At 40.0% G+C, this 11,709-nt stretch overlaps 1 protein-coding gene across 1 annotated transcript; it reads right to left on the bottom strand.

Annotated features, from left to right (window-relative positions):
- Positions 1 to 202: 202 nt before the first annotated feature.
- On the bottom strand, positions 203 to 9,839 carry arl8ba (ADP-ribosylation factor-like 8Ba). Its single transcript, XM_048255425.1, has 7 exons — positions 9,628 to 9,839; positions 5,825 to 5,905; positions 5,305 to 5,378; positions 5,036 to 5,129; positions 4,829 to 4,896; positions 1,477 to 1,547; positions 203 to 1,355 (listed from the first exon to the last, which is right to left on the bottom strand). The coding sequence occupies exons 1-7, from the start codon at positions 9,748 to 9,750 to the stop codon at positions 1,306 to 1,308; spliced, it is 561 nt and encodes a 186-aa protein (XP_048111382.1). The 5' UTR covers positions 9,751 to 9,839; the 3' UTR covers positions 203 to 1,305.
- Between the last annotated feature and the right edge of the window lie 1,870 nt (positions 9,840 to 11,709).

Raw genomic sequence — 11,709 nt, 5'->3', positions numbered from 1 at the left:
ATGGCTGTTGAAAATGTTGCTTTTTTGTATTTTTGGCAGATTCATGACTAATATTCAGTTTCAGTTGTACTTGAGCACAGTAGGCTACAGGTATTACAAAGGTGTTTTTGGGAACATAATATTAGAAATTGAATATTGTGCAACATGTATTCTTCAATTTTGATAAAACCATAACAAACAAACACACAAGTAATGAAACATCTTTCATACACTACAATCTGTTTATTTACTGTTGTTTTATTTACAAAAGTGCATTGATAATAGTGGGGTTCCAAATACTTGGCTACTTAATGAACTTAACTTTACACAGAATTTAAAGCGGATTTCTTTTTTTTGTAAATTTGATAATGACGATACAATGATCTACATTTAAAAGCATGCCTTTTTATTTCTTGAAGAGACAAGATGTCTTTTACGTGACAACCTCTCAGTCCAGGCAGGCACACCTGGTAAGCGGTTGTAGCAGAAGAGGTGAGGGATTTTGCACAAGGCACTTTAAATTCTGCCTATACTCCAGTTCACACCTCACAAACATCACCATCAAAGGTAGCCCTCAGCTCAACCTTTCATACATTCACACATCTGTTCTTTCAAAATTACTCTTACGTATGTTCACCTTAAATAAAAACCTTAATAGTCCCAACAGTTGGGCTGTTTCGTTTACTTCTTTGCTCTTACGTCATTATTATTCATATATATTTTTTTTGTATCGTTTTGCTTTCTCAGGGGAACACACACCATTTGGCAAAAAAGGCAATACCCATAAACAGATTACACACAACATGACAAGAGGCATTCAAGTCCACTTCACCACGCCCTGGTCTGCACACAGCCCCATCCCCTCAGGACAGGAGCCAGAAAACCTGGGCGAGTGGTTCATCCAGCCCGCCACAGGGTCATGGAAGGGAGCGTCACAACCTTTGGGTACGTAGGAGGAAAAAAGGGTAGGTGGCTGGGCCCACTTTGGGCTTCAACTTTGGACTACCAACTGGCTTCCTGAAATGGACTATCTGAACTAGCACATGGCTAACATTCTCTTGGTGTCAAGACTTGAGGGGCATAGTCCACGGGTTGGGTTGGGTTGGGTTGGGTTGGGTTGGAGTGGGTAGGGGGCACATACAAAAACACTGGAGGGACGAGGATCACGGCGAGACGGGATTGGGCGAGAGCCTGGGAGATGGGGTGGTGAGATGAGTGTGCAGAATGGAAAACGGCACGTCACAGAGTGAGCAGGAAGTGGCATGAGAAGAACATGGCAGCAGAAACAGCTGAGATGCAGTTTGTTTGTTATTCTCAGGATTGTTCTCAGCTCCTTCGTGACTTTGAGTGCTGGATCAGCCACTGCAGCGTGATATCTGAAGTGAAGAAAGGTCACCTTTAGTGGGAGACAATCATCACTCTACACAATCTCCAAAAACTATTATCAGCGGCTATAGTTGACGAAACGATAACCAAGTGACTTGTCATAGGTCTTACCTATATTGTCTTTCTCTTTGCATGAAATAGAGTAGCAGCAGATCTCCCTGTCCTGTATAGCTGCCAAATTCCTTGGGAGAAAAATAAAAGAGAATGAGTTCCTCCCACAAATGTGAAACATTCCTGAAAAAATGTCACAAAGACAAAATGTAAAAGTCCGGCTTAAGAAAGTAAAAGTCCTGCCATGTATTGGTTCTACCTGTGTGCTTAACACATGTGATTTTTGAATCATACGGATGAGGACAGAGTAAAAGTGAACACTGCTAATTCCTTGACCACTAGATGGCACTGTTTTTTTTGTAAGAGATCTTCAACTCAATGACACTAGCAGGCCTGTGGCTTGTGACGTCTGAGACATGTACTGTTGTTTGGAGAAAACCTTTTCCACAGGACAAGAAACTAGACAAGGGTGGTTTAACTGAAACAACCAAAATACAATGAAAAACCGACATACACCTTCCCCAAACATGGAAGATCAGTGAATCACAGGGTATAAACAACCATTATAAAGATCACTATCACAAAAACAGCAGGAGGTATCTATTTGCCTGTGGTATGCATAGCTGCCAACCCTCACGCATTCGACTGGCATGAGGGCGCGTGGAGCTAAGCAAGTGAATGAATCTCCAGAGCTGGCAGCTATGGGTATGTACATACTGTAGTGACAAGGTACATATTGTAAGGATACCTCATCCTCCCTTCCTCTGAGTTCCTGTACACCGTCAGGGCATTGAGGATGTGTTAACACACCTCACCTTTTATCCTTTAAACAAACAATCAGTTTATTAAATAACTAGAACAATTCACCACTTTTAGGTATGATTTATAGGCAGGTAGTTTCTCATCTTCTACAAATGAATATTCATGGTATGTGGTCATGTGAAGGACAAATATGCACAAATAGTTCACAATAGTGACATTATGACAATAGTTCGGAGTTCAAAACTGGAACTTCCATTAAATTTCCAGCTACATTGTCAAAAGACACCAATTAGCATGTTTTCATCAGTGCCAGCTGGATTGTTGGTGGTGTTAAAGAAATGTTTTATACAATCTGGCTACCACTGGGCAAATCTGACAGACAGACCGTATTATTCAAGTGTCAAAGACCTCTCTATGTAGAACCAAGTCAGTTACAATGGCTTATTGAATGATAGGTAAAAATGTAAGCAACGGAAAAACTAATAGACTGTCCATTTGACACCAAATAGTAAAAATAAAAAATAAAAAAACCTCTCTTTTGGTAACATCACCCATTGGACACAACGTTTTATAGTGACAACAGCTGGCAGAGATGGTAACACATATGCACTGTTGCACAGAAAGAATGGGCATACAAAGGCATTCATTTGCATAATATGAGGCTACTGGTATGTGTAGACAAACTGATTATAAGGGATATCCCAGAGACTTGGGGAAAACTGTGAGCTAGTGTCTAGTAGCCTACGTAGCCTACATGGATGGAAAGTGCATAACTTGGTTGTAATAAGAGGTTGTGAGCTATGTTTTTTGTAGATGAAATGAGGTTACTGGTTTATCAAAGTACCTTCAGATGTAACTGCTGATCTTTTGTCATAAGTGAAGTGACATGCTCTTTTGAGATCAGCAGTTATTCCTGAAGTTAAGTCAATAACCTCGCTTGATAGTATAACTCTATGGGCCAACCTGAAAGTAATCCCTCTCTGCATTCCAAACAAGAGAGATGTTTAATAGGAAATGTGCTGGTGTGGTGTGTCATTTCTTCTTCTGCTTTATTCTATCTATCTAGATGACATGAACAACATTTGTTTATTGCTGTACTGACTGAGCATTTTATTCAAGTCAGAAAAATCAGACTACCTCCTCCAAGACATCAGTCTTTCAAGTGGGTTTAAAGGTCCAGTATGTAGGAAATAATGGAAAATAAACTGTAACCATTCCAAAAATGATCACCATATGTTGTCAGAGAGTAAGGAAACACGATGAATTGAAGTAATGGCTTATTTGACAACATTACTCTAACCCGTAAAAAAAATGAGTTACGGGGCGGAATGTCTTGGAATTTTCGTTTATGTTTTGAACGATTAATTCTAGAATAGCGTATTAATAATGGGCTAGCGCGTCCTCCTATTTGGGTTGCCAAATTAGCAAAGGCCAACTGTCAACAGCTGTCAGTTGTAGTCATGAACGCCTACGAGAGGCAGGCAAATTTCCAAAATTAAAACAATAAACAAATTAAGTGGACATCGGAGGAGCTTCCTGAGATGGTGACGTCTTCGTCAAACGAAGAATATCAAGTCTGACGCAGAGCTGGCCATATTTCTCCACAACAGGTAGCCTAGGCTAAACTTCATCTGCATCGCTAACTTCAGCTAAATATGTTACGTTGGTTAGAGAGGTATTTTTTGTTTTCACTGTTTCCGTAATGTGTAGCTGGGTCATGGTTGGAGAAACGTTAAAGCAGCTGCAGGTCAACTAACGTTAGCTAAGTCTTCATTACATCTGGCAACCCAGAAGAGGCTCGCGTCTGGTAGTCTTGAGAACGTTCACCAGTGTTTTGATTTTGGCCTGCAGAACGTTCGGTAACAATCCTACAAATCGCACCTTTAACATTTGAACTAAAAATTGGTCTCAAGCGTTCCAGGATATGTGCTAACTTGGAGGATATCCTAGGTAGATAAATTGCATTAATTGCAAAACTAATAACACAGGTTTGCTCCTGCTTCCTTGCTAATACAGAAATGCACCATAGTGCCACGAAAGTGAATGGGATTTATTTTTGTCAGATAGACACATCAAACTTGGGCAATGATGGTTTGTGATCGATACATTCAAAAGTTCCATGTCACAATGTCACCATGCCCATCACCAAAATCAAGTGCAATATAATGTCAGAGTGACAGCCTGACATAGTGAAAAAGGCAGTGTCCGCAAACTGTTTTTGTTGGGAAACGCATAGCCTTTGCGTAAGGCTCTAGTTGTCAGTCACCTATAAGTGAAAATGTGGAGTGTGCTTTTCAGTAAAAAAAAAAAAGCTTACTTCTAACCACTTCCTTTTCTAAATGAAATTTAGCTGCTTGCCTACGTGCTGCGTTAACATTATTATTTAGTGTGAAGCCGCATAAAAGAGCTACTATGTGAAGAACGCTGGCTGACTTCCTAAACTGAAACTCTAAATACAGTCTATGTCTAAAACCAGAATACCAGGCAAGCCCACTACACGTGCTGCTCTGATTGGTCTGATCTGTTGTTAACAGAGCCACTAGCACAGTAAGCTTATAACTTTGGACCAGGAACATGCCATTTCATGCTGAAATGAGAGCTCAAGTATTTGATCTGTGTTTCATCAAAGCAGCAATTTCATTTTACTTACATCTTCTCAATGAGCTCTTTCTCATCCAGGGCACTAGGTAGATCTCTCTTATTACCGAGCACCAATACCTGCAAACACAGCAGTAATTGAGAGCCAGTGAGTCCAATGAGTCTCAAGGTTATAATGAGTAAGCAGACAGATTACTACAAGCACACATAATTTCTGCATATTACAAAGAAGTGTGGTGTGAGGCACAGGCTTGCATACTGGAATTCCTTGTAACTGAGGTTTGTCTAGAAGATTGTGGAGCTCATTCCTGGATGCTTCTACCTTCTCTCGATCTGCAGCATCCACCATGTACCTGTAGGGTAAGAAGCTTCAATCTTAAATGTCATTCAGACATCAGCAGCATTCAACATAAATAAAACAGGTCGCGTATCTTCCCATACAGTTAATCATACTGTATGCGCCACTAATTTACATAGGTCTGATGGGAGGCAGATGACCTAATGGTGATAAAGGGGTCATCTACTTACACTATTGCATTGACTCCTCTGCAGTACCGCTCCCACATGCTGCGGAACCGTGGCTGCCCTCCTATATCCCAAATCTGATGATCACAACAACAAAACAAGTTTGTCTTGTTTCCCAGGACAATGCCCACCACTTAAAATCAAAGTCAGACTTTGGGTGCAGATATGAATGAGGTAGCCTATGCAAGGCTGGAACCATCAAATAAGACCTTCCTATTCAAGTTCAAGTTCAAGTAGTTTTATTGTCATGTACTTATAAAATGAATGATGAAATTATAATGAAATTCTTAAGCTCAAGAGCCAGCTCAACTTAATAAAGCAGTAATTAAGAAGGTGTATTTTGTGTGTGTATGGGGTAATGAAAAGGGGAATAATGAAATGGTGTGGTGTGTATGTGTGTGGGTAAGGGGCTATACCAAAGCAACTGTAAAATCACAAGGCATTCATTCTTTTTTTAGCCAAATGCCTGCTTGAAGTGACTGTGTGTAGGACAACTGTATCAAGTATTGCTGAAGTTACATACCTTAATAGTTACATTTCCTTTTGTGACCTTCCTCATGTTGAAGCCAACAGTAGGTATCATGTCTTCACTGAACTGACCCGACTAGAACACAAAAGTGGGGAAAATCAGATGCCATGGTTATTGGATGTCAGAGGGCAATGTCCAGTCCATTCAAACTGTTTGTAACATTTGCCAAAGACCTTTCGCCTAATGCCTCAACTGTAACATTGTGAAAATGTTCTGTACCAAGCAGCCTAATGTTCTGAGTGGATGTAGCTTCAGCATGCACAATCCTTCACAAAAACATGTAACCTGACTACAGGGGAAAATTTTGTTCAAAAGTATTTAATCTTCTATAAAAAATATGGAATTAATATGGAAAAAGTAACATTGTTTCAGCACATAGGAAAAAAACAATAAAGTTTATAATACCCAAAGGTTAATAATAACCAAAGAGGTGTCACTGCTTGTGCCATTCTGACTTTCCAGAAGAACTGCATGAGGAGACTCAGCATTGCTGATTAGGATCACTAAGAGCTAGTGAGATGCAGCTTATGGAAGGTCACAGGGGTGTGCTTCTTTTTGTTCAACTCTAAGCCAAGTGAGTGTGTGAGTGAGCAGTCCTTTGTCTGGCTCAAGGCACATGACTGATGTGTCACCTGACTACGCCAAGCGGCTGAGTGGAAGTGAGTGCTTTGAGTCTTGTGACACTGGCTCAATGGGAAGTCCAAACTAAATTGGTGCCTTAACACACAATTTGCACAATATGCTGCCCCCTGTGTTTCCCCATATTGTTACAGTACTGTGTGCCACCTGAGTGTTTCTGGTTGCATACAGTATGCTGCATGTGTAAGCCCTGGTACAACAATATCACTGTCACTTCACAGTTAATTGTAATCACTCGCACAGACTCATCTCACAAGTCATGTTGCCATACGCACAGACCTTTTCAAAGATGCATGTCACAAACTGAGAACTTAAAAAAAAAAAAGTCAGCCAGCTTGTTTCTAAGTTTGTATTCAAAATTGTATTCACAAACATAGCTAACACATCTCACCTCTAAGTGTGCTCTGTGTATAACACCTACTTAATTTTGCAGTTACTGATAGGACAAGGCAAAAACAGGAAGAAGCCGTGTTGTTGCTTCATTTACTGTTTGCTTGTAATTTCATTTATTCTGATAAAGAGGTCTCCAGAGGTCTGATTCTGTGTTTCACAAAACTCAACAGAAGGTCAATTGGGATTTAGGCTACCAGGTGCACAAGCTCTCTGGTTGCTGTGTAGGCTTCTTCTCTTTGATATGGACAGCAGCCCATTGAGAGAGTCCATTTTAGCTTCCTCATCTTATAATGGCTGATTTGTAGTAACAGGCCATGACTAGGTGGAATCAGAAAGGCTGAGGAGCTGAGCATCAGATGTCACAGAACAGCACTCTTTACAATATCCCAGGAAGGGAGGGTCCTTCACTATGAGTCACTATTAGCTCCATCTGTGGGTGTTCACACAAACAGTATGTGGCCAGAGCACATCTAGCACTCAAATCCCTGAATATGCAGACCAGGTTTGTGCTTGACAATACCCCCCTCAAACACACCCCAGTTAGGGGGGCAGAGAGTTGACTGAGTTGAATGTAAACTCAAACAATATTCTCTCACTGAATAACCTTCCTTAGTCTGCATGTCTGTCGATGTGTCTATCAAAGAAAAAACCACCAGAGTTAGAACCACCTGTTTGGATGCTTGAACAGCATTTTTTTTTTCTATATTGGCTTCTATTTTCACACTGATCTCCTTCGACTACACTTTCAATACTACTAAAACATCTGCACTCTCATCCTCTGGTAGTAGAATGTATTTATTGTAGTTGTATTCATTGTCAACTTTGCAATGTATCTTGAATGTTATTCCTCATTTTGCAAGTTGCTTTGGATAAAAGCGTCTGCAAAATAAATAAACGTTAAGACATGTTGATGTATTCATCTGACTTTTTCTAGTACATGTACACTACATTTACCCCACACTCAACATCATCTGCTATTCATACTTAATATCCTCTTTGATAAATGATCTGTTTATGTGCTTTGTCTATGTCAGGTATGTCCGGTCAGGTAACAGGTTAGAATGGCCTACAACTGTCTGTTAGCCCACTTGTCATCCATTTAAGTGAACAGATCACATGTTTTAGGCTGTTGCCTGCCATTAATCATGATAATGATTAATTACTCAGCCATGATCAAATAACCCTTTGATTATTCAAAGTATTACTGGTGTTCAGTGACATTAACCAGTCTGACGCTCCTACACACAGTTGCGTTCAGTCAACGCATGCCAGTGGGTGTTCCCGACGGTAGCTATGCAAATGACTTGAAGTATAACCGTAATTTGATTGGTTGGTGCCGTCCGTCGATTGGCTTGATTGGCCGATGCCGTCTGTCAGTGCAGCAACAGCGGAACTTCTCAACGCGAGCGACGGGAGAAACGCGACGCAACGGACCCACAATTCAGTTGGGCAACGGATGACGTGAGCCCATGTAAAGTGAATGGGATGCGTCTCCAGCACTGCAACGCACGCAGCTGTGTGTAGAGGCCGTAAACAATAATACTACGCTTAAGTCATTATGCTTGGCTAACATTAAGTAGCCTACACCAATGCTACAATATAACGGCGAATCTAACATGGTGGCGGGTTAAGTTGTTACAGTGTTAAAAACCAGTCTAACCGGTTTGTTTATCATGTGCTTATGAGTATGAAAACGGTTTCAAGTTTCAGATGAATGATGACGCAAGGAGACGCCCGATATTTTGTGCTAGTGTGATTAACGTTAACTGCCCAGTCTTAGCGTAACTAGACATGACATACGTTTAAAGATTTTGGAAGGTAGGGCACAAGTAACAAATAAGTAGTTACAAAATATCCCAAAATGGCATAACTATCACCAACTCCATGACTAGCATTATGTGAGCTGTCTAGCATGACAATGTGAAGCTGGATAAAAGTTAGCTAGCTATCGATAACTAGCCTAGCCTAACGACATCCTATCCAGCTAAAAAGACAGATTTGGCCAGCAGAAGTGACTTGGTAGCCAAAGCTATCCTGCACCCTAGCAGAAGCAAACTTCGTGCCATTATCCTAGTGACTTAAATACCAACAAGACCTTCTAAAGACCTACATTATTGACAGGTTCTGTACTAATCAGATTGCGTTACAAATTTACAACAGAATGAGGCCATCATAGTATTAAGCTAACGTTTAGCAGCTAGCATTTTAGCATAGCCAACTAGAAACTACCTAACGCTACCCGGTGATTTTAAGTTACCTTGCTAGCTATTCTGTGATGTCAACAGAGCTTGTACACATACTTTGTCAATTGCCTGTTATGTGTAATTTATGTATCCATGTTACAACGTAATCCCAGGTAACTATAGTAGACTAATTTATACTGAATAAGATTACCTTTAGCAAGCCGTCATGTAACGTTAGACGTAGCAACGGTATGTTGCTTGGCAATTAGCTGCCAGGCTTCACAAGTAGCTAGCCTATGAAAGCTAAATGATCTAGCTAATGTTAATCTGGGGCCTTGGTCAGTTTAATGTCAACAAACTCTAAAACAGAAGCAGCTAACTTAGTGCAAAGATCGTATTAACAAGTACAATTCAACTACTGTTGTGGTTGAAGACATAAGTGGACGACTACCGTTAGAGGACTACAGCAACTAAATCATAACTTACTGAGCTATATCACGCTTGTTAGCCGTTTATCTAGAAAATGTGGCTAGCATGCTATCTTATCTTAAAGCTAACCTAACATGTCGAGATTACACTCACAGCAATCACATTGACGAATGTTGTTTTCCCCGAATACTGAAGTCCGACTAAAGTCAACTCCATCTCTTCCTTCCAGAAAAGGGACTTAAACCAGTCCAAAAGACGATTAATTAGAGCCAACATTCTGCAATATTGGTAGCTGGCTACCCAACACTGAGACTGCCAACAGTTTCCTCCAGTCGCGCAATGTGCAGTGAAAAGGAACTGGCTCTTGTCATATGACTCGCGATATGTTTTTATTGCGTGCTCCTTTGCGTCGACATAGGGACAGCGCAGCCGGTCTCTGAACAAGAAGGCATTTGCTGTCCGTGGTTCTGCTCATCGCACCATATAAGACCAATTTTGTCAATATATGACATAATTTCACTGCATTTTTTACTTCCAGTAACTATATGCATGTGACAATAAACTTCCTTGTATCCTTGTATTTAGATAATACACTTCACAACTTCACAAAACAATTTTGCACTTTGTTTAATTAGATGTGGCACTCATACAGTGGACATAGGCAATGTGCAAGATAGGCTATAACAGAAAACCACTGAGTTTAATCTTGCTACTTGTGTGCTGTGGCCTTTGCAATTGTCAGTGGTGCAGAGGTTCAGAGATCAGTCATTAGTCAGCCTACTGTGTGTTAAACCCATATAGACAAAAAGCAAATGTTCTTAAAAATATGTCCTATAGGCTACTAGACATAGGTCATTTCCAGAAGTCTTTATTTAGGGTCATAATTGCATAAGTTAGCCTAATATTTAACAACTGACATATGTGTATTGCAACTTTCAAACTGTTCAAGTCTACTTCAAAGATAAAACTGTATCCTGTGTGGCAGGTCAGGAAGGAAGTCAGTAGCTACTGTGGCATGGAGCTTTATCAAATCGAGAGACAGCAGAGTAATTAGATTCTATCTTTAGCGGACAAATTGTGACAATGTTACAATATCTATGGTTGTATGATAGGGGTTTCATCAACTAGTTATCTAGTCAACAATTAAAATCACTAGTCAGTGCTGTAGGCAGCGGTGAACTTGTCGTGGACAAAATGACTAAAGGCTAAATGGCCTGGAAATTATGGAAGAGCCATAGAAAGAGTTGCGACACTCTTTGAAGTCGTCGTCACGCGGTCACGTGGTTCACGTAGGCTTCAACAGTTCCAAACAGCTCTTTGCGTGTCGTGTTATTTCAATGGGATAAACAGCAGCGAGTGCATTATTGAACGGTAAACATTACAACAAACCAAAAACGAGTGTTATTACGTGTTAACATGCTTACATTATAGTGTCAATTATATATTGCGAGTATAATTAGTTTGCAACATCGATCTAAAATATGTTCTTTGGTAGTTCTAACATTGAACGTTTGTTTCCTTGCTGGACATGAGCTGTTATTGGATTCCTACATTTGCCTGTATCACGCTACATATACCTTACTTACATTGTCAAAACGTAGGCTATGCATTTTGTATCCTTTTTGTGTGTGGACATTAGAGCCAGTGAGATGAACATGAAGATGAAGATGAAGGTGCCCCCCACCCCCCTTTATCTACCACACGACTTTGATCATTGTAAGACTAGCAATAAACGTCTATCAAATATATAAATATATGACATATATGAATGGCATTCAGTAGCCTAACAGCTTAAATTTTAAAAGTTTGATCAATGCATTAAATCTGTTCAGTTCTTTTAGAGAAATAGCATAAAGGTGGCCACCACACAGCCTTGGTAACATTTTAAGACTAAGCCATAAACATGTCAAAAACGCATAGGCTAAATAAGAATCAATAACAACTTAAATGTGAAAAATTTAATTAATACTGCAAGATAAGACACCCACTGTTTCAATAACACACTTCTAACTCAATAAGCAATCAACTATTTCAATAAAATACTTATAACTTATATTTCAGCCGGCTGGTGAGACTACAGCATGAAAAGGATGACTGATACATGTTAGGTTTTCAATAGAATTTTTATTAAGTTTTCAATGTGTGTTTAAAACAGGAACAAATGCAAAAAAGACTGGGAGGAAGGTATGGTAGCACTGCAACATAAAAAGGAGGTCTGACACTCATTTAGGTTTC

Source organism: Alosa alosa, chromosome 10 (assembly GCF_017589495.1).
Source record: "Alosa alosa isolate M-15738 ecotype Scorff River chromosome 10, AALO_Geno_1.1, whole genome shotgun sequence".
NCBI classification, from domain to species: Eukaryota; Metazoa; Chordata; class Actinopteri; order Clupeiformes; family Clupeidae; genus Alosa; species Alosa alosa.
This window is presented reverse-complemented; position numbering and strand designations above follow the sequence as displayed.